Genomic DNA, 23622 nt, shown 5'->3' with positions numbered 1-23622 from the left:
AAGGCAACACCTCCACATCCTTTGGGCAGTGTTAATATTTGGACAATGTTAAAATATAACCAGCATTTCTTAGTTTAGATTAATGCCCTGGCTGCGCCCCAGTCCTTGCCAACCTGCGAGACACTGCCTGGATTTCCTCCCACTCCTCAAGCAGCACAGGGCTTAGGGCTTGACACTGGCACTCAGTATTTAAACAAAATACACATTAATATCTGTGGAAGTAATGCCTGAATAATAGCTGCAGGAACAGACACGATTAAGGGCTGTGAAGAAAAACAATTAAGCTGATCAGCCAAAATATTAGGAAAGCAAGTCTGCAAATACCATTTTTTTTCTCTCTGAAAAATAAAGCAGCAGCCTGAGGTTGCTGGGAGCTATGCTCTGAATATTCATGGGGTATTACTGATCCTCAGGCAGCGCTCGTTTGCACTGAGGATAAGGAAGGCCACCGACTGTTAACCTTTGCAATTTAGTCTTTCATTTCCTGCATTAGTACGCTATGGAAAAAGCTGAAAGTGCCGGTCATGGTGTATTAGTCCTGATAATGGCTGCGTGAAATCAGGCTGAACTCCCTTGTTTGCCCAAAGAGAGGAAGCCTGGGCCTGAGTCTGGGGGGAGAAGAGGAGGATTTTCTCACAGCCTGGGAGCGCCCGCGGCCCCGCTGGGGCAGGGGAAGCACGGACTTGGGCTTGGGGACTGTCGGACATGGACAGACAGTGTTCCCATGGGACCAATGCTGTGACCTTTCCTCCTGAGAGAGACGGAGGCGAACACGATGGATCCGCTCGCTGACCAGCCTTGAGGACATCATGTCCTGCTTGTGTCCTGTTTGTTTTGACTCTATCAACTAGTCAGCATCAACTCAGCCATTTAAAAATTAGATGCAAATTGCTGCTGACTGACCCTGCAGACACTTGGGGATGTGCACGCTTTCGCCTTTACACTATGCCACGGGCAGGCAACTAAACTTTGGTACAAAACTAAGAGCCATTTTGGTTCAGGTAGACTACTCGGGAAGGGTTATCATTCTCGCCAGGCTCTTGCCTTCCAGCACTTCCAGGCTCTCCTGCCTGCCTCTCTCCTCCTTTACTGGGCAAGTCTCCCTTTCTCCATCATTTGCAGGTTCTTCCATGGGTCCAGTGACCAATGATGTGGGTTGCTACGTGATGGATACCGGCACTATATGGTATGGTGCTGCTGAAAGCAAGCCATTCCTCCCCAGAGCAAAACATCAAACGGCTATGTGGTTGTTGATTCAAAGACGGAAAACTGAATCACCAAATAGTGCAGTTCTTCTGGAATTACTCATGCTGCATAAAATGGGAATACGGGAAGGTATTCATCTTCTGGGGGATCTAAAATATAAGCTGGTACATAGAAACAAAATAGTCTCTTGTAGCTCTCTATGAACCTAATCTGGCATGAAACGGGGACGTCCGAACGCTGTCACTGGTTTGCAGACCCAGGTCCCCTGCTCACTGGTACGCCTGGTCTCCCCGGCAGGCGCTGGCAGCAGGCAGGATGGAGCCCACAGCTGCATCCCACCGGGTTCACCACGGCGCAGAGCAGGTTTGCTGGCGGCTGGCGAGGCAGCGGAACGGGCGAACTGCAAGGCTGCAGCAGGGCACGGGGCATGCTGCCCTCTCATTTTGGGTCCTGTCCCCCCCCTCGCTGGGCTGCCTCCACCCTCGGCTGATGCTCGCTGTCGGCACTCGCCCGGGAGGTGCGGTTTGGCACCGCGGGGCGTGGAAACACCCATGGAAAAAGCAACCGGAGAACAGCGCGGCTCTGTCTCTCCTGCGGCCCAGCTTGTACAACAGCCATCTGTTTGCTGGCCTCTGCGTTTGGAGGGAGCGCTGGGGAATTAAAGGCTGAGGAACAAAACGTTTCATTTCGGTTTGTGGCATGTGCGTGTGTGCGAGGGCAGCAGGAAGCACGGTAAGGGCTCTTTTTGGCTTTTCCCCCCAAAAAAGGGAAGATGTAACTCCAGCGTCATGCCCATTTAAGGCCACGCAGACACCTTACGTGATGTACGAGACAAACCGGCTCTTGGGAAGTTCCTGACCACGGTCCAGCTCCATGAGGCAAACGCAACCCAAAACCGCAGTCCCTGCACCACCGACCGCTGGGCTGCTGCCCGTCGCTGGGCTGGGAGGAATGGGGAGGAAGAGCCTCCCACGCTGCCGGGGTCACGCAGCCGTGCACGGCCCTGCTCGTGCGCTAATACGCAGGAGACCAGCCCGGACCCGACGGCTGGGTCTCCATCGGGGGAGCGAAGGCTCTGTGCCCGTGGGGTGCAGGGGAGGTGATGTCCCCTGGGACGAGAGCGGGGTGCGGGGCGGCTGCCCTGCCTGTGCCAGGCACGGCCGAAGAAACCCCGTTTGTCATCATGGGCTTTGCAAGCCTGGTCGATAGGAATGCGACGCTCATTGGAGCAAGGATGAGTTTTCCACCCTAACCTGCCACTTGTTGACTTCCCTTCAGCTTCTCATCACATGGTTTAAAGCATCTTTTGTTGGCACAGGAACCGTGGTGCTGGATCTGGAGAGGGATGAGCACAACAGACTTGGCAGTTCTGTAATGCAGCAACTAGGGAATAACTACGCGTTAGTCATGGAGAAGCTCAGGAACACGAGGGGACTTCATTAAAGCACAGCTCTAGGACAGACACAAGGCTTACCCTGTTTATAACCTGGCTGGTGGGGTTTGCAGAGGGATCCCCTTCAATCACCACTTCTTTTCATCGTCTGTTCTCCTGCATCCTCAGTGGGGCAGCATCCCTCCTCTCCCCCGGCGCAGTGGCACTTCCGAAGCTGCTCATCACAACTCCGCTCTCTTCCAGCCACGGGAAGGCCCATCCCAAACCCCAAGGAATTTATGAAAACCCCTCAACATTGGGCACAGTCAATTTATCAAGGGTAGTTAACTAAAGGCGACTTGTTATTAATTTGGAGGTTCCCAGAGTGTGTGATCGTTTAGTCCCTGTAAAAGCACCAGAAAAGAAAAATTGCCGCAACAAGTTTTCCTTGGATTTGAAGAATGATCTTTCTTTTCTGAGTAAGTTCAGAGCTGCAAAACCAGAAGGCTGGTGCCTTCCAGTTGAACAGCTTTCGAGTCCTGTTTCGCTAAAAGGGTTGCTTTTGAAGCCTTGTCAATCTAAGGAAATTTATTTAGGTGGTCTCAAGGGAAGGTCTTGGCAAACTATTAATAGGTTTCTTTTATAAAAGAGACCTTTATTTGCTGGTCTTTAAGTTGGCCTGTGTCTCGTTTGGCTTTTTGAGTTCATGTGCAGGGAAAATGTCTGTCTTTGACAGTTTCCATGCTTCAGCGCCGTTGTGGGGCTCTGGAGGAATTTGCTAAGCCTGTAATGAAACATCTGGCTCAACAACAACACAGCTGCGTGCGGCGCCTTCCCACCCCGGGCGGTGAGGTGCTGTAGCCCTCGGCATTACGGGCATCCCAACTGATGCTGCGGCTCGGTGCAGCCCGCTGCAGGGGGCACGCTGGAGGCGGGCAGCACGGGCAGCGCAGGCAGCACGCCGGGCGATGCACCGGTGCGAAGGCAGATGAGTCACACAGGAAAAAATAACCAACCCTGCTGTGCGTGCTTTCTTATCCCAGATCTGTTGCAGCTTGCCTGCTAAAGTTGCATTGGGACAAAAAGTGCTTCATGGAAAAGCCCTTTTCCCACTCTGGATGGTAGATGGAGCTAAAGCGTGGGCAGTTGGAACTCCAGGGGACCAAGCGTGCCTGAAGCATTTGGGACCTGCAGGCCTGGACTCCCACTGCAGAGGTTTTGCCCCATTTCACCCCATGGCCGCCTTGCCGCAGCTCTCACCGACACAGGCTACTTGCTTCAAGCCTAGCTGAGAGGGACGGGTGTGGGGTACCCAGGCACCATCCAGCGGGACAAATTTCTAGCAAAGGCTGTAGAAAAGCAATGGTAGAATTATTTTTGCCAAGCGAGTGGAGCAGTGAAATATCTCAGCACTTTGCACAACTTAACCCCCTCCCCCCGCCCCGATTCCAAAAAAGCGTATTCAGCCGCTGCAGCACCGGTCCTGCAGCCAGAGGGATGATGAGGCACGGCCGCAGCTCACCCTCACGTCAGCAGCCCGGGCTGGGTGAGCTGCAGAAGTCTTCATTTCTCAGTGGGGTTACCTGTCTGCAAGATGGCTTAAACTGACACCTGCAAGTTGCCTAGACAAGTACGAGTGGTTATTTGAACACTATCCATCATCATTTGTTCAGAAGGCACTTTGGTTTCCAGGTAGACAAAATCTAGTTCCCTTCAGTTTTCTTTTATTAGCAATACATCCCCGGATGTGCAAAGTCATAAATCAGGTATTCCTGCAGATGTGCAAGGCAGGTCGGGAGAAGCACCGCTGGATGAGCAGCGTGTCGCAGGGCTGCTGCTGGAGATGCTTGCCTGCATCAACTCGTGAAATGAGGCAACAATGCATAAAACCCTCATTGTGGAAAGGGTTACTTTTTTGGTGATTTGGCTGAAGAAGTTGAGTTAAAAAGTAAATAAAAGCTCAAATTAGATTTATATAGGCATAATTAACCTCACTTTTTATAGAATAACACATAGCCATATGAACTTTATTTAGCTCAGTCCTAAAGCAGCAGCTGTTGCAAGTCTCTGGAAGAGTGTTTCCACTGAAACACACCAGCACTTCATGAGTACTTGTTTTTTCACCTCTAAATTTTTCTCTCTGGGGCGTTTAAGCAAGTTTTATTGTAGTGTTTATATAGCCACCTCAGTCTGTCCTTGGTTTATGTTTTTCTCACCTGAAGCCACTGAATTTTAAGTTTTATTAGTTACAGGTATCTGAAATCACATTCTTCTAAGAATTGACTCCACTAATAAAACTCCTTAAAAGTTTCTGTTTAAGGCTATTGTCTTTACCCAGGTATTGGATTGAGTTATACTCAAGACCAACAACTTTTCTATGGCTGTCTGTTACCACCAAGGTAAATAACAAGAATCCCATCGATTCCAAAAAGTCATCGATCCAAACCTCCACCTCTCTGGCCAGAGCAGAACAGCCTCTCCCAGGTCGAGGGGACAAGTCCTGCAGAGCCGAACAGCTCTCACACCCAAAAAGCTGTGTGCGCACTGCAGGAGAAGATCAGGAGAGCGTATTTCTTCCCCCCTTTTAGGGATTTTTCCTACCTTTTCTGCACGGCCCCAGAAGTGCGGGGAATGCAGAGTTGGCCCCAGGCCCACACATCATCTGTGCCCAACAGCACCCAGCTCTCGCCCTGCCACCACTGCTTTGCTCCTGAGGACAGGGCTCCCTCTGCACGGGTTCAGCGCCCATAAATACATCACAGTGCCCGGGTCTTTTCCATAGACCTCTGAGGGAAACCTGCTAAATGCCTCCAGATCGGCCTTCCCTCTGGCTCTGCCTAGAGAAACCTGTGCCAGGCAGTGGTGGGAGCGAGCCTTGCTGCGAGAGTCCAGCCAGTTTCCTAGTCCCTCCTCGACACTAATGGGTTGATCGACACGTAGCCTTCAAGGTGTACCCCATTAACAGTAAGATACTCTCCTGTCACAGGGATAGCTAATTTCCTCCTACCCATCTGAGCTGAGAAATTTTATTTCAAGTTTTGTTGTTTGTCTTAGACTAGATATTGCAAATACATACAAAGAATCAGCATTCATTTCAGCAATGGGTTCCCTTCCTTCAAGCCCACCTCCCTTGCTGAGGTCTATAAAGGCATTGCTCCAGCCACTGCTCGTTTCTTAATTGTTTTTCTCCCCACTTTAGCAGTGAAGGCTCCCCAAGCTTATATGCAGGGCAGTGCACGGGAACTCCCCTGCAGCTGGGGCCAATTCCTCCTCCGGTCCCAGGGGACGTGTGGCCCCAGGGTGGGGATGACCCCGGCGGCAAGGGGAGATGCCATGGGAAACCTGGGAGGAGGAAGGTGACCTGAACAGAGCCGCTGTCCTTAAACAGCCTCTGCCTTCCCACTGGCAAAATCCTCCCAAATCACAAACAGACGATCCCTTTTTCTTCCTCAAATATTTCTTAAAAAAAAAAAAAAGGGGGACCACAAATGAGACAGCACTGCAAATATTTATAGATTCAGATCAGTTAAGCTTTGAAAAACTTCAGCTTGCAAAACTTCAGCTGAAATGTGGTTTCTGCCCAGTCAATGGTTATTTTCTCTCTGCCTTCCCTCGCACCCACCGTATGCTCCCGGGTCTGCTTTTGGGGGGAGCAGGTGAAGGACCCCCCGTGCCTGGCACAACCCCTCGTGCCCCAGCCGGGTCCGGAGGCTTGCCCCTCGGCTGCTGGCATGGGCCAGACCGCGGGCTCCAGCCCAGGGCCAGGGCTCAGGCACGGCTACCCTTCCTTGCCAGAGCCACTATACTCAATATCCATTTCTCCTCCATTAAAGAGTTCATTTTCAAAGTGCTTCTTCCTCTTTTAGACCATCTCGAGGACATACTGGGGGTAATTGCACTCACTAAGCCTGTTAAATAATTAACCTCAGGTAAGTAACGGCACTGGGCAACGAGTTAACGTTATCCCAATGGAAATATTTAAGCATCTGCAGATTTTGCAGAGTCAATCGGGATGGCTTCCCCAGGAACCCCGCAGCCAGCTCCTCGCCGTTAAACGCACGCCTGCGCAGGCAGGGCTCCTGCCCGGCACCGCGACCTCCCAGTCACTGCACCTCGCCCTACGCCCTTGGCCCCTGCTCTGCTCTTCCAGCCTCTGCCGTACTTTGGCTCTGCCCCAGCCCATTTTACCAACACGAGCCGGCGTCTCGGACGCGGGGATGGCAGCGTGCTCTAGCTTGTGAAAAGCAGCAGCATCTCGGACCTTCCTCCTCTCCTCCTCCTCGCAGGAGCCCTCACCCCACTGCAGCTCCCGCGCTCCTGCCCTTCCCTGGGGCAGCACGCCTGCCCCGACAGCGGGAAGGGAACCGAAGCAAGGCTTGTGAGACTCTCCTATCCAGAAATAGTTTATTTAAAGTTTTAGGAACAATTTCACGTATTGTCAGTCCTATTTAGGAGAACAATTATACAGAACATTTGCGTTTAAATTGGAGCTGAGTGTTCACGTACTCCACGTGCGCTCACCATCTTTGGCCATCGACAGGAGGAAATTAAGGTTTGTCCTTTGCAGATTCACAAGTTAAAACACTGGTATCAGTTACTGAAATACGTGATGCTAAATTGACCCTTAGACAATTTATCCCTATGCTTTTGTGAAAGAGCTAGATTAATATTCAAACCCCACCAGGGGAGAAGTTCAGCTCACCGGTTCAGCTCTTACAGACCGGCAGACACCAGCGCTTTGCACCGGCTGTGCGGGACCCCCGTGCCATGCCGCAGCGGTTTAAATGAGCAGCGTCCACGGAGAGGTTTCACAGCAGCAGCACTGAAATTCACGTGTCGGCAGCACAGAAAACGTTACCAGCCCCGTGGCACCGTCACCCCCGGCCTTGCCCCCTCCCCAGGAAGGGTGACTGAGGTCCTCGGCACACCGCGGTGCTGTCGGCGCAGTGAGACCTGTTGCTGTCTGTGGCCGTTATGAAATCCCTCACCCCGTCCTGTCTGTTCTTACTTGGCAAAGTGGTGCAGCCAGGACGAGCAGCTTGAAGCATCCAAATGCCTGGATTTTCCAGTTAAAGGAACCCAGTGCAAAGCTTGAGGAGAAAACAAACTCACTCACACAGCCAGGGCGCCCAGCACGGGGAACAGCTGCAGAGACTGGGCACAGCACGCCTCTGACCGAAGCCGCTCTGAAAGCTTAATGTCCGTGCTGCATCCTGACCACAGAGACCCGTCTCTTAAGGTTCTTATCACCCTGGCCACCCGACCACGGCCAGGTGAGAGGCTTTACACCCGAGCTGTTCACGCTCAGGGCTGCGTACAAACACGGCTCTCCTCCAGCTGCCCCCCAGGAGCACGGTGGGCTGTGGCAAGTCCTGGGAGATGCCCGCTCCCCCCTGCCCGGGTGTGAGCATCCCATTGCATCCCACTCCCTGTTCTGCTGCCTGCTTCTTCGTTAGTTTTTCTTTCATCTCCCTCTCTGATGAGGAGAGACTTGCATGTTCAGAATAGCAGTGTAATGAGATAAGCCCATCTCATCATCTCGCAATAGCAGCGTTACAGGTGGCTTAACACTGCTATTGAGGGGCAGGGACATTAAAGACCACAGCATGATGCAGATGAGCTGAATCAGCAAGCGGGATTGCTGACACCGTCCTCCATCAGAGACCATTGCTGTGGGTGGCGAAGGAGATCACATTAACTGGGGGCTGGAGTGCTGCACTGTGCACGGAACCCCTCGCCAGGGGTCCCAAAGCCGCCTGCAGCAGCTAAAGGTCACGCACACAGCCAGACAGCATCCAGCGGTCTTTGTACAGGAGCTTTTATTTGAAACGATGGACAGGACACAGCAGTGGCACAAGATGCTTTTCAAATAGTCACACAACACAGTCTTTGCCTTTAGTCTATTCCTGTCACACATAGTAACCCTATGAAACATCTCAATTTTTATCAATTTTCTGTACAGGCCCTCCGTATATTGCTCGCTGACAGCTCTCTATAAGACAGGCCAGGATACCACCGTAAATTTAACTTTCTTGAAAACCAGAGCTCGTGACCTGCACAAGGCAGCTGCAGCAGCCTCCTTCGTTCTAGATGATAAACCACAGCAAAACACAGCACAATGTCTTCACTCGGGCTGAATATCTTCTCATGCTTACACTGAATTTCAATTTTAGTATCAAAACTAAAGACTCACATATGTTTTGAGCTGTTAGATGCATTAATTTCACGCTTTTGCTCCTGACACTTGAGAGGCACAGGATTTCGTTAAGCTGTTTAATTGCAGTAGATTTTTTGGCAGACAGTATTTTACAAGCTGCAGAAATACCTGAAAGGCTCAAGTGGATGCCAGCAGTCCAAAAAGCCTGAAGCAAGCACGTGTATGCTGAAAGAGGGACTTCAGAGGGGAAGAATTACAATTTAAAGATCGCAAAATCAAGACCCAAACCAGAACATGCTACAGTGGTATCATTTTTCCAAGTAGCCAAGCAAAGGCATTAGCGATGGAGGATTGCGTTAATGGAGACAGACTGCTTCAGAAGTTGATGCTACTGCGCGTGGGCCGCGGTCACGCTCCGGTAAGACAAGCCCAGCGAAGGCAATATCACTAGGGACAATCCTTGTACGTAAAGCGGACCGGACCCGTCTCTCGCTCCGAGACCATCCCAGCCCTGCCCTCACAGCCCCTGGGAGCGACGGCTGGGACGAGGGCAGGGACACCCACCACCACGGCAGGCAGCAACGCGGTGCCGGACGGGGCAGCAGGCTCTGCTCTCAGCGTTACGCCCCCTCCCCGCTGCTGCCCTGGGGTGCCAGCGCTCCCCCCAAAACCCCGTCCTCTCCCCGTGCCTCCGCTCTGACATTTACCCAAGCTCCCACACGCACATTCTTCTGCGGCAGAGAAAACAACCGCTGCCTCCCTGCAAGCCTCCACTGGTGTTTTAACCCCGGCTGTGGTGGAAGGGGGAGCACGCAGCAGCTCTGGAGCAGGGGCAGCCGACAGCCAGCATCCCAGTTCCCCCAGTTGAAGGAACACCCCGCTGCGGTTGGGGTCTGGCTCACCCGTCCCCTGTGCTCATTGTATCACAAACCCTGTGAGGATTGTGCGGCTAGCCGAGGCAAAACAATCCAAAAACACCCAGGGAGAAGAGTGTAACACATTATTGAGTTTTCTGTGATAGCAGTAGTTTAGTTAATAGTCTTTCACTTTTAAAACCTTGACGTTTTGTTGATTTTTTTTTTTTAATTTAATTTTCTTCCAGGCATCTGTGTAATGGCTGTGCACCTACCTCCTAGGCAAATCACTGTAAGAGGTAACTAGCTGTGTGCACAGATGGACACTGACCTTCCACCAGGGAATGCTGTTTTAGATGTTAATGCCTGTGCTGAAATAGCATTTCATAGGTGATTCACACTATTCCTGTCACTGCTTACACTGAGCGCATGCACTTTTGGCTACCTTAACATCGCAGGGTTTAGAACAACGATGCATCTTAAAAAAAAATTCACAAATATGTAAAGACATTTCGCTTGTAACAAAATGAAGAAGAGGCAGTAAAGCTAAGCGCTGGGCTTTATTTTTCATTCCCACTTTACTTATAACCAAAGTGCCTGTATCTGAGGCTGACCCAAGGGAGCTTTATTATACCTAGCACAACTTCAGGTCTACTCATCCTCTTGTGACTTGCAGCATCCCACTGAGTTTACAGAAGCAACACCCCCAGGCACTCAACGCATCCATCGACTAACTTGAGATGGACAAATGACCCCAGAAACATGCGCGCCACCATACCCTGCAACACACATCCATCCCCCCCCACAGCTACAGCTGCCACCTCGGGATTTTCCTGCTCCGCTCCAGCAGCAGCATTTCATTTACTCTCTTTAAATCCCCCAGCGTTTCCAGGAACATCAGCCACGCAACAGCACAGGGCTGGGCAAAGCGCAAGAGGCACTCGCACCTCACATACAGGTATGTCTTTACACCACATCGGTCTCACCTACTCAAAGACAGTGATGGACTTGGTCTGCTCCCCCCCAGCAGCGGAGCGGGGCATCCCCTGATGAACCGGGCAGAGTCCGGCCCACAGCTCACACGCTCTAACCCTGCAGCAGGTACAATTTCCCCCAACTCCCATTTGCAAGTTATTTTATCATAGGCAAGCAAACATCCACAGCGCAGAGCATGCTTTAAAGAAAAACCAGCATCTTCTGTAGGAGAAGAAAAACCTAGCAATTGTGAGCTCCTTGCACACTCACCTCAGCAAAAAAATATTCCAGTTCTCTGGCAAATAATGTAGACATTTAATAGAAGAAAAAAGACTGAGTACACAGACACCTGCCAGCCTGGACTATCTGATATTTTCAGTGACTACCAGAAGCATCGCTTGATGTAGGGAACAAATACTATCCGCAGAGACTCAGTGCCAGATCCTGGGATGGTGTCACCCCATCAGATCCAGGAGGTGACGGGGACCTCCCCTAGGGACGGGAGAGCTGTGGGACAAGGAGCAGGGCAGAGCCCAGGGCAAGGGTGCTGCCAGCTCCCAGGGGAAGGTACGGTTCCCTTGTACCTGGAGGGGGTCATTGACATATGACAGGGGCAAAACTGGCACTGCAGCATTTCAGGCACCATGTCTCCCCCCACCCCCCCCAAGACAGCTTAGGCTGGAAAGCTGTTTTCCATAAAATTCCTGGTCAAACCCAGCCAAAATAAAGGCCCATACTTCAAATGCTTAACGACCTCCAGCATCGCAGTAGGAACACAATGCTGCTCTGTGGAAACACGCTCGCCTGCAGTAACAGGCAGGCGAGAGGCTGGGGAGCCCAGTCGGGTCGGTGGGACCTGCCAGGAATGCCTTTGCATTCCAGTTTCAGGGCTAAAGCTCACAAGGGTTGGGCCAGTCAGCTGCCCCGTGGCAGAGCTGCACTCTTCCCATCTCAACAGGGTTAAACCAATTGCCCTGTGTGCCAACTTGTTATTTTTACATTATTGTACTCTTAGGAGGAGAAAGCTACAGCTACATGTTGCTGCAATTTTCTATCATTTGCTTTCAGAAAGTAATCACCCAGGTTAATCAAACTCTTCAAACCTACTGCTTTAGTACAGTTGTCAGCAGTCTGTTAGCGTAAATTTCCAGTATGGATTTCAAAAAATATGAACCACCCTTGTTTTTGACCATGACCATAGGTTTAGCATGCCAAAAGTTACTTTTGAGATGCGTTATTTCCAAAAGACTAATGCGGGATCTTAGTCATAAGAAGCTTAGAGATACTTTATAAAAAAACAGCATAACACAGAACCTCCTTTTCAGTCCCTCCTAGTCAGATATGCCATGTACCTCTCACCCGCAGGCGTACGAGTTTTCTTTGCATCCTGCCCAAGGAAATATTCTCCTGCAAGCTGTATGGGATGCAAGGGGGCACTTAGTTGCTTGCAAGTGAATAGCCAGGCTCTAATTTTTTTTTTAGTCTTCCCCTTCTCAGTTACTTGAGAAATGACCCAGTTCTGGTGGGACCTCGGGGAGCCCACTTCGCCCCCAGGCTGCTCCCCGCTCAGAGGCGTTTGCTTTTGCTGCAGGTCGTGCACAGGAGGTTGGCGTTGTCCAGAGTAAAGGGTTTGCCGGTCAGCAGCGTCTCACACTCCAGGCAGGCGAAGTGCTTCTTGTGCCAGGTCATCCCTTCCGCCTGCTGGTAGTCCTCTGAGAAGATGATCTATGGGACAGACAGAAAATTGCTTATTTCCACCATCTCACCAAGCCGGAGCACGGAGAACCGGCCCCGCACCTCCCACCAAGCCCGTTAGCTGTGGAGGCCAGTCTTTGGGAACGAGTAAATAAAGGATCAGGACCGCTCCTGAGCAACTGCGCCAAAGTCACGGGCTGCAGTTAAGCGCTACAAAACCATCATGCTTTAAACGCAACTAGAGCCGGACCCTGGCTCCAAGACAGATATGGTGTAGCCAGCCGAGACCGCCGTTAATGTCCCACTGCTTCACCCCATTTTCTTTAGGCACCGCCAGCTCCCCAGAGCAGCCGCAGACCTGGTGGCCAGCACCAGAAGGATGCGGCTCCCAGCGGAACGATCCGGCGGCCGGACCCCCGGGTCGGTCCCTACCTCGTCGCAGCCGGCGCAGCGCGGCCGGAGGCTCTCGCAGTAGTGGCGTCCGCACCAGGCGGCCCCGCTCTTCCAGAAGTAGATGAGGTCGACGAGGGGCTCGGAGCAGCGGCAGCAGACGAAGCACACCGGGTGCCACTGGTGGGAGTAGCCCGCCCTGTCGGCGTAGACCACCGGGCAGTCCGCCGGCACCGGCTGCTTGCAGGTCTCGCAGCGCTGCAACGGAGAGGCAGCGGGGTGAGCGCGGGGCGGGAGCAAAAGCGGCGATGGTGGGTGCGCGGGATGGGTATTTACTCCTAAATCCTGGTTCGCGGCGTCTTTGACGCATCGTGCTCAACCGCGCAGCTGGCGAGCAGCGGGGTTAGCAAAACAGAACACCGCGATCTCCACGCACGTCCTCAACGCTTCGCGCTTCTACATAGTCTGAAGGACCCGCCGTGCGCCTGCTTGACAGCCCGTAGCACCAAGGAGGACAGTGGGAATAAAAACATCTAATTCCACGACTGCTAAGCTGTGTGGCTTAGGTTGTTTTTTGTTTCAGCTCTTGTTCTGCGAAGGGAAACTTGAGAATACCAAAGCCAGATTTTACAGCTGTATCAGCTTGGAAGGCCCAGTGAACACACCGGTCCAAAATGAGGCTACGGAAACAGTGCAGCAAGGTGGAAGAGCAAGGGAACGCTAAACTGAAGAGAAGGCAATGGTTGCAGCTTCAGAAAAGCGCTGGGAAAAACATCTCATTTATGCCACAAGACTCAGACAACACAGAGAGCATCACAGGGCACCCACAGCTGACAGAACCAACACCTCCAAGTCTATCGCTCCACACCCTGCACGAACATTTGGACCAGTGCTACATATGGACAGTGTCAAGCTGTAATATTATTAAAAGTCATTATAAATATATATATGCCAGCCTTCCCTGGAATACTGGTTACTTTCTTGCAGCCAGATCCTCAGGCAGGTAAGAATGGCACTATCCACCATCAGCTAAGTGTCTGGCCTTTGGGACCCACGCCCCAAGCTAAAGGCAACCTTCACTAAGATCCAAAGGTTCTCCAAGAAAGAGTTAAGACATCCTATAGTGCAGAAGTACAGCACGTCAAAGATGTTATTTTGCATAGAGATTGTGAACTTTGTTCTTTTCTCACTGTTTTTTAATATATACCTCTATGCCTAAGGCAGATGTCACTCTACAGATTCCAGCACAGTACTTTCAATTTATAACAGTCCAAAAAGACAGAATTAGATTTGGCTAATCTGAAGATTAATTAGCATCTACACATACTACACACAAGACTAACTGGGTTTACTCTTTATCCGTGCCTGCAGAGCGATCCTGCGATTAGTTAAGAGCAAGCTTTAAAGCTCTCCTCTCTGAAGCTGACAGCTGATGGGCTGTTATTTAAGTTCCTATTTAAGTCTGGATAGTCCAGGTCGGGCTAATAGCTTCTGAGTCTGTGCTTTGTCACTCCCTAGAAGAAGTGCTCTTAAGTAGCAGCTGGAGTCTCTTCCAGCAGAGCCCTTGGCTGCAAGGCCAGACCTACTCAGTCTCCACAGCAGTCTGGCCATGGCTTTTTGGAAACCAAGACGCAGTGTGAAGCAGCTTGCATGTCGCACGCGTTGTGGTTGAAGCTGCCATGCCCGACTGGAGCATTTGCACAGCGGCATTCTCCCTCCAGCATGCTCCAGGCAGCACAGGGTCAGCGGTCAGGAATTTCTCTGTGCTCAGATGACGACTTTGCTTACAAATGCTCCGATTTAAGTCAACAACCTTCTAACAGGTGGGTAGAAGAGACACAAAAATAAAGTTTCTCAGTAGAAGGTAAGCTAACAGTTCCCGAGGAGGGCATCCAGGAGGACATCGGGGATGGGGCAGGGACAGAGGAGGGGGATGTCCCGCGGGGCAGCTCTGGTCCATGTCCCGAGGAAAAACACCCTGATGCCACTACAGCCTGGGAAACGCTGTGCTGGGAGTACAGGAGCCCCGGTGATCCTCCCTGCTACAACCCCAGTAAAGCAGCAGTGGCAGAAACAGCCTCTCTGGGAGCCCAGAGGGAGTGGGGTTTCTCTATGAGCTCTGCAAATGCCAGACTAAAGACAAGTTCCCCACCACATCCAGCCCCTTTTGCTAGTTCACGGCATGAGTGCTAAAGAGACTATTCTTTGCACGTAAGGAGTTTTCTTAAACTCATTTCTGCCTTTACACAGCAGAAGGTTACAGGCCTGTTTATACCCACCAAGTGGCTTTTCTTTGTTTCGTTGCTATTATTTCTAGCACACCACACATTTTGCTATTGCCTCCTCCTTCGTTCAGTCTGGATTTTCAGTAACTGTCCCGCAGCCCTTGGAGCACTTCCACCACGCTGACAGTCATCTCCTATTTTACCAGCAAATCCAGTATAATGAGCAAAGGCAGCACAAGAGGAGAGACAAAATGTTTCCTGGCTTGGCTTTTCTGTGAGTCTGAAAGGGGATACGTCTGCTCACACTGCTCCTTCCATCGCGAAGGGCTTCAGACGCTTCTCTAAGTAGTCCCAAGACACACGCCAAGGAAGGAGTAAAAGCCCAGGGCGGTGCAGAAGCCGAGCTATTTCTGGTCTGCATGAACAAGGACGTGAAGCTGCCGCGCTCGGTGCGGAGCGGCTGGCACAGCACTACTGCCGGCACACCGGCATCGCTGTCAGCGAGGGCAGACGGGCTCCGATCAATGCTGCACCCATCACACGGGACCGAGGCCGTACTTTTCCCGACGCCCCCGATACCTCCCCAAGGCACCAGACCTGGGCGACTCGGGGACCAGAGAGCCCGACCCTGCAGCTGCCTCCACAGTCACCCCCAGGGAACGCGCCAGACCCATCCATCCCAGCCCTGCTTATCTTGCAAGATCTAACAGCGAGAACAAACACAAGCAGCTTTCCAACTCCAAGCTCAAGTTTCTTGCCAATAAGAACTGCTAAAAAACCAACTTATTTTGCTGTTTCTCTCTATGGCAATTATTCGCAGGGCTTTTCCCAAGTATCATATAACTTCCATCGCCCTGCCATTTACACACTAAATAAAAAGCGGCTCTTCAAATTTAAGATGGGATTACAGCTTGGTACTCATTTTACATCTCCATTGCAGAGGGAAAGGAGTGAAGACTTTATTAGCAGAGTTACCAGAGGTGTTGGCCAAGAAAGCGTCCCTTTCTCATAAGCTTTTTCAAACTTGCTTTCTCCACTGGCTGCTATTTTGCAATGAGAGCTTCCACAGAAGGAGCTCCCCAGACACCACGAAGCTTCCCCTGAGCACTTGGGGAACAACACATTGCATGGCTGGCCTCAAGCTTTTTGGGACAGTGGCTAATTTTGATCAACTGCCTCAGGATTTGATTTGATTCCACCTCAGTGGCTTATCACACCAGAACACTTTCTAGTTCTGAGGGGGTTAAAGATGATTTTTATGCTCAGTGGAGAACCTTCAGCTCATAGGACAGACTTATTACAGTCATGGGGCCCCTCTCTGCAGCCGAGACAAGTTCAAAAAGCTGTTTGAGCTCTGATGCCTCTGACAGTGATTAACATTGGCCCTGTATGTTTTCCTTTACACACCAATTTCAACACAGCTGGCCTGAGTGTGCAATAAGAGGTTTAACAACCTTAGCACAGGGACCACACAAACACCCAAGGAAATCATTCCAGCTTGTTTCTTGGTGCAGCTTTGGTGATTTCTGGGTTCATTCTCTTCTAGAGCAAGTGTAGTGTTTTTTTGTTTTGTTTCCCCCCTCCCTGCCCCAATGTTCATAAATCTATAGCTCCGACTCACACCTTGATCTGAAATAGGGTGAAATCAAGCTGCTGGTGCCAATTAAGAGGTTTGGTATTAAACAGATTCAAATCTGCGTCCTACTTCTAACAGACTCAAATGAAGAAACATCATGCAAACTGCTTGAGAATCAGGATCTCCTAAAGCTATTCAGCACCTTATTTTGCCCCTATGCTCTTGAACCAAAGGCACTCGTATCTTCTCAAAAAAGCCTTTTTCATTCCTGCAGTCCTGCAGGTCTTTGAGGGCTGGGACAAACATGCCTCCAGCTGAGGACAGCATGTCCTGGAGTGGCCCCGGGCAGGCTGGTGGCACTTGTGGGCATCGCCTGACACATTCCAGGGAGCGGCGGCAGAGGGGGGCCGCAGAGCTGCCCCAGGCTCGGGAGCAGGCATCATGTTTAACACCCGAGTTTTGTGTGACCATCTCCCGTGTGTCTCCTACGTAGAGAGGTACCTAAACCTCCACTTCTGGAGCGTGCTGATCTACATTTCAACCCTGAACACATCGACAACATTAAAGCCTCTGGTGTTGTTGGCTTCATACACTTCATTTCTCAGTCCTTTTAAATTCATTCTCTGTCTTCATATAGCTCATTTTGCTCACAACTACTTTCAACCTCACACATACTGCAAAGTGCAGTGCTCTATCTCATTTTTCTAGGGCAGAACTTTTCTTTCAGTGCAGTTTTGTGAAAGCCAGTTCAGCACATTTCAGGTCTTGGGACACGGTCCATTTGTATCAGGTCAGCTGCATTAATTCCTGCACAGGAGATTAAAAAAACCTGCCCATTTTAATTTGGAGGGGGGAAGCAGGAGGTCTGTCATCAGAACAGCCAGAAACCACAGCACTTTGCAGTCTGCTGCGAGCTGAGCTGCACAGTGTGCTGGTCAAAGTGGATCTCCTGCAACTGCTTTTGAAGCAGTTCCATTTTTCAGCTAGTGCCTCTAGAAAAATGATGCTTTAAACTACAGAGAATAACATCACAGTTATGTATTTATTTGGAAGGACAAACTTGTAGTCTAAATAAACCCTCATTGCTAAGATGACTTTTATTAATGAGTTTAATGGAAACCTTCCTTTTTTGGCTATTTATTTTAGCTTAAAATTCTTTGTCCAATTCAGTATTTTGTTGCAATAGTGAAAAACTTTTACTGTATCACCGGGCTCTGAAAGTCAGATGCACGTTAATAGAAAAGGCCATAGCGGAGGGGAGACATTACCCAATATGGAATGAAAATGAAAACTGCTCTTAACATGCTACAATCCCAGTGCAGTAATGGCTAGAAAAATCTTGCCCTAAAAACACTCAGACACCATTTCTTTTCCCAGCTTTAAATCCTTTGCTGCAAGTCACCCTCACAAGGGCCAGTACGAAATATTTTCACTCACCATATTCTGCGATAAGCATTTGTTCAGCAACTACAATGGCCACTCCTGAAGGCGCTGGGAGAACATAAATCTAAAATGGTGTTGGGGAATCTCAATCATTTCCCCGTGGAAATGTATTTTTATGCCCAGAGACGTGCATGGTGTGTTCAAAGTCCCCCAGAGTGATTACAGCCCTGGGAGCACTATCTCCATGTTCACAGCTTTGCATTAATTAGACTGAGCCACCACCTCCTGTCACTCGCAGCCTTTCCACTTGCGCAGGTCTGGAAGCCTAGCTGGAAATACTCACTAGCTCACAGTAAAACAGTTTCTGATCTCAAGTACCTGACTGATGCACAATCCCCCAGGGACACGTCACGCCCAGCCCTTCAATGCTGCCAAGAATCCAGAGCTGAAACCACTGGCTCCTACAGCTGATGCAAAGTTTACTTACCTTGGTGGTTCGGCACAGCTTTTGCCGTGGAGGGAGGGAGATGGAGAAGAGACAACCCACCCCTCCTCACCCCTGTTAGACGGACGCCGGTGCTCGGCAGGGCTGGCAGGAGCACGCGAGGGGTCCCACCGGGGTCTTTCCCAGTGCTGTACCAAAGCACACCACGACGCAAATGAGCATCACAGCACCGCTCCGGTAGGTTGAAAAAAAATCACTGCAGCGGACTTGGAGATGCCTGCAGGATCCAGACCGTGAACGAGGAACAGATCACCCTGGCTGGTGCAACCTTCTCCCCCCTCTAGCTGAGGCCGAATCTATCCCCTGCGAGCTCCCCAAAATCAGAGCGGAGCCGGGACGCCCCCGCCAGCCCGTCCCGCTGCCGCAGCACTTACGTAGTGCCCTCCCGCGGGCGCGCTCTCCAGGGCCCCGTTGGTGGACTCGGGGGGTTTCCCGGCAGCGACGCTCTTGTCCTGCGGCTTCCCTTCCTCCTTCCCACCGCCGGCCTGGCCCGGCAGGGCCACCTCCCCAACGCCCAGCGCCTCGGCTTTGTACTTCTTCACAAAGTCTTCCATCAGCTTCAGCTCGGCCTCGGCGAGGCCGCGGCACTGGGACGGGTCCTGGTCGTACAGCGGGAGTTGTCTCATCAGCTGCCGCCGGCGATAGTACGCGCCGTCCGTCCCCGCCACCGGCTGCATCTCCTTCGGGATCATCTCCATGTACTGCATGGCCTGGGAGGGAGAGAGCACCGACAGTCACCCCGAGACCCCTCGGGCAGGAAAGCACGAGCTCTCCTTGTGCGGGTGCTTTGTAAAGAGATGCTCCGCTTGCGTGACGGAGCGGTGGCAGAAAATGTGCCCCTGCCCTCCCTTCAAGTTGGTCTAACCTACACTTCAGAAAAAAAAGCCTGAACTTAACACAGATGCAAGTAGCAGCCAGGCTGTTGGTAATCATTTTATCCTCAGGAAACAGGTTGGGTGTGGGTTTTGAGGATTTTGGGGTTTGTTTTTTAAAAAAAAACCCAAACCACCTCAAACCAAAAAACAGACTCCCCAGGAAAGCAAAGCAGCAAAGACTTGCTTCACTAGTTTGTACCCAGATCCCAACACACCCTCCCTTGCCAGCACCAGCTTACTACTATTTCAGGTAATTTGACAACACGCCTGCTGAAGAGACCAGAAACCCATAAACATCAAAACCCGAGCGCAGCCAGCTTCTCACTGCCTCATGCCAGGATGGGGAGAGCTCCAGGGAGCGGGTTGGAGGCTGCACCAAGAGCACCCCATAGCCCTCATGGGCTGCACACAGCATAATTTTACTGTAAAAGATCCCCTTTTATCAATAAAAAAATCTTAATACAAGAAAAAGTGGTCAGATAGCAGTTGAGTCTGTATGTAACAGACAGCCACCAACTCTACCCAACTATTGATTCTGCAGTAAAGGGGAGGTGTTTGGTCACTGACGCCCTGCAACGTGGAAAGTAAATGCCAAGAAACTATCCCAAATAAAGTCCCCTGCTCAACTGGCCACTATCTACCATCGTAAAAAAAAAAAAAAAGCAGAGAAAATCATGATCTTGCAAGAGGTCTGTCCCACCACTGAATTAGCATTTACAGGACAGTGGGGTCTGTACAGTTAACTTCTTCTGGCCTGGTGCTAAGGGGAAGGGAGTTTCCCACTCAATGCATTTTCCTATTGTAGTGTGAAGAGCTAAGGGGCAGCCAGTTGGCTCTCTGCCATTCCATTTTAAAGACCAGCATCCAGCTGCATTAGATTTGTTTCTTACTTGGTCAGCATTTGAAAACTGAATTTTAAGAAAGTAGAGAAGCAATTAACTGTTTACTGTACATAGTCTGGTTCGGTACAGCTTTTTAAATACAGAAAAGTGTGCACAACACTGAACAACTCGTGACATCCGTAAAAACTTTAAAGTCACCTTCCACCTGAGCCGCTTTCAGTCAGATAGCAGCATTGCAGGGCAAGATTCCTGCCTGAAGATTTGCAAGAGCAATAGGTAAATGGTTTAATGGAGGCAGGGATTTTTCCCTGTTTCTTGGAGTGCACGTTAACATCGCTGCACATTATATTAGACATCAACACTCAATGTATTGTGCCTCTGTGCAACTGCAGGACTGATATCCAGAAGTTTACTGGGGGAGGGCTGTCACCCTGTGGGAGAAGGTGCTGCTTGGGAATAACTGGCTGGAGAGCTGCAGGATGCTGTAGAAGTGATCTGGTGCACAGATAGCTTTCACAGAAAGTGAGAAATCCTAATAGGAACTACAGAAGCAAGAGACAAGAACTCCCTGACAGCTCCTCCCAGGCCTCACACAGGCACTGCCCCACAAAATAAGGATACTGCCAGTGGTATCTGACAACTGGCAAGAATTGCAACCAAAACCTTGATGCTGTATGACCGTGAACATTAAGACAGCGTATGCTATGCAGTCTGCACTGGCCTGGTTCAATCGCAGCAAGAGCACTAGCTGAGTAGTAACACAGTAGGATCTTAATGGAAGAAATTCTTAATCCACTACAAACGGGCCAAGACTAATGGACACTTCTACCAGAGCTACAAGAATAGCACTGCACCAGCACATGTATCTGAAGCGCCTTGTTCCACTCCAGCACCAGACTCTCCATTGCCAATACAAAATGTCTGCACTGAAAGTGAGAGAGAAAAGCAAAGTCTCAAGCCTTTCTTAAAAGTACAGTTGGACTGCTCAGTAGCAGGTTTCAATATCTGCCCAGACATGTGGTGGGATTTCACTCCCTGGTCAAGGGAATGCTTAAAGTTACAATTGCAGATGTCATAAAATGTGGCCAGAGAATAGATCAGGGAAAAAAATTCAACCCGACACCAAAAACTGACACGAAGGGTAACTAAACATCATTTCTTCTGCTGCTACCATGTATTATTACAGACAAATGCTTTACTACGCCTTAGCGCAGATAATTGAGGAAGAACATTTTAGGTTTTCACTGTTAACTACTGAATTTTGGAGATATTTTATGATCTGCTCTTTTCACTTTCCCCAAGGACCCTGAATATCCACTTCATAACTTCTCCAGGCACAGCTCAACAAAAACATGCTCTAAACTTCCTCCTATTATTGGACCATCCACTTCAGGACAACAATATTAAAAACAACCCCAAGTTTCCAGCCTGCCTTCAGAAGGAAATCACTGGAGCGAGTCAGTTATGCACTAAAAGCTTTTGGCCCCAATCCCTTTTAAACTATCCCGAGAAAGACTGGATGTCAGCCATTCTCCTCAAAGTTTGTCAAGTTGATCTTCAAGCTAGAATTCATCAAGGTTGTCTTCAAAGCTCCTGCACCTCGTTTACTTGAACCAAGGCATTTCCAGTCTGCTGAGGCACTCTTTAGAGTTCCAAAGCTTTCACGAAGCACGTACCCTGAGCTGGCCCTTGCCAGCTCCGCAGGGACGGAGTTTGCTGCTGCGGGTGGGGGGAGCTGCCAGGGTCCCCAGCTGCGCCCCCCCCGCCCCCCCCCAGCACAGGGCTGTGCTCGGGATCACCCCAAACACGCACTCACAAGGGGGTACGGTTGGGGTTCAGGCCCGTAGAAGAAGAAAGCAGCCCAGGAGCGGCAGAGTTTGGGCATCCTTTTTCACAGCAAGGAGCCGACCCTGCCCCGAGGTGCCGAGCCAGCCTGCGGAGCAGTGAAACCCGGGTTCCCGATAAATCCCGGGCTGGCAGCGTGCTTAATGAATCAGGCTGGGCGGGAAGGATGCCATCATTGTTCTCCCCATCCCTCACAGACTCCCCGATGCCCCACGGGACCTGTGGAAGGCAAACACTGGTTAAACAAACATTCCTGCTGGGCCAGCTCCTACCAGAGACGAGGGGAAGGAAGAAGAGGCTGCGATTAAACAGCCGGGCAGTTGGATGCGTGAGGGTCTCAGTCCCTCGTTAAAGCCCAGTGGTCTGCCCCAGTCAGCACCACAGGCCCCAACTGCATTCCCAGTACAGACTTCATGTCACCCCCAGTCAGCCTTTCCAAGGGGGTGAGGGCAACGGAGTTTTAAGAAATAATCACAGTCTGCCTCTCGGGTCTGCAGCTGCAATTTCACATTTGTTTCCCCAATTCTTCTTCAAAAAATCTGGTTGCAATTTTCAGCAGCTTTAAACTATTTGTTTAATTTGAAGAGTAAAAGCTGTCCACTAATGACAGCGTAATATATAATGTTTTTAGTACCACAACACAGTTAAAAGCCAGTTAAGTGCTTTCCCTCAAGAAGCACACTGCTGGCTAACACTTCCACACACCAAAAACCACTTCCATTCGTTCCCACACGGCAATATTGCTTGCCCAGACAGAAACCAGGCACGGGAAGGAGGGAGGGACTGGGCTGGGGGCTTGTTTTCAGATCCAGCCCTCAGCATGGGACCACGGTCCCCATCTCCCCTTTTTACCCTGACTTCTCTTTACAAAACCTAAAGAAATATTTTTATTTGGACAGGACTATGCTTAGTTGTAATGAAAAAAACCCACCCAGCTCCAGTACTGAATCTGGGAGGGGTTCCTCAGGCAGCAGCGATGCAGGCAGGATGCTCTCAGCCGCAGATCTCAGCTCAGCTTTCCTCCAGGCCAGCACACCTTGGCACGACGAGCCTTCCCGCTCCCGTTCCTTGCAGGGGGAAGCTCTGCAAGTCTGCTGGGGACAGGGACAGGCCGCTGCTGCACCTCGGCAGCGGTGGCAGGAGGGTCCCTGGGCACAGGGGCTCCGAGCCCACTGCTCCGCTCGGTTGCCCTGGGCCGCTGCTGGAGGAGGTTTTCCACTGACGTGATGCTCTTCTGGGATCAGGAGATGGGGAACCCTGAGGCACAACCACCCAGCTGCCCACCCCACATCACGCTGCCCACCACATGGAAAATTTAAAATTTAAACCCCTTTTCCCCCCTTCTCTACTTTTCCAGCAAATCTGAGCCGAAGTTAAAGATGACAGCATTACAGAGAAGCTAAGGCACAAAGTAAGCGCTGTCAGCACGCTGTTTTGGCTCTGTTTCAGTATTCCTACAGACGTTCGTCCAGGGCTGAGGTGATGCAGCATTCAACAGGAAACAAAGCTGTGTTCTGGGGAGGTTTAGGGCCATTCTGTGATCTACAGAGGCACAAGAGAGCACTAGTTGCTCTCTGAGCTAATAAACCTGAGATGCCAGGCCTATTTTAAGTCCAAGATTTTAATAACTACCTCAGCTAGCAAAGAAAATAATTACCATACTAAAGACAACAGTTATTTTGCCCTTAAAGCCTATATCCGTAACAGAATAATTTACAAACA

At 50.7% G+C, this 23622-nt stretch overlaps 1 protein-coding gene across 1 annotated transcript in view; it reads right to left on the bottom strand.

The window, feature by feature from the left end:
- Positions 1-8380: 8380 nt before the first annotated feature.
- The window catches only part of LMCD1 (LIM and cysteine rich domains 1), a 37598-nt gene continuing 22356 nt past the window's right edge, over positions 8381-23622 (bottom strand). Inside the window, exons 4-6 of the mRNA XM_049826611.1 lie at positions 18713-19048; positions 12692-12907; positions 8381-12289 (exon numbers count right to left, since the gene is read on the bottom strand). Of these exons, the coding sequence (XP_049682568.1) occupies positions 12131-12289; positions 12692-12907; positions 18713-19048 (711 nt within the window). The 3' untranslated portion in view covers positions 8381-12130. The remainder of the gene's footprint in view (positions 12290-12691; positions 12908-18712; positions 19049-23622) is intronic.

This window comes from Accipiter gentilis, chromosome 23 (assembly GCF_929443795.1).
Source record: "Accipiter gentilis chromosome 23, bAccGen1.1, whole genome shotgun sequence".
In the NCBI taxonomy this organism is placed as follows: Eukaryota; Metazoa; Chordata; class Aves; order Accipitriformes; family Accipitridae; genus Astur; species Astur gentilis.
This window is presented reverse-complemented; position numbering and strand designations above follow the sequence as displayed.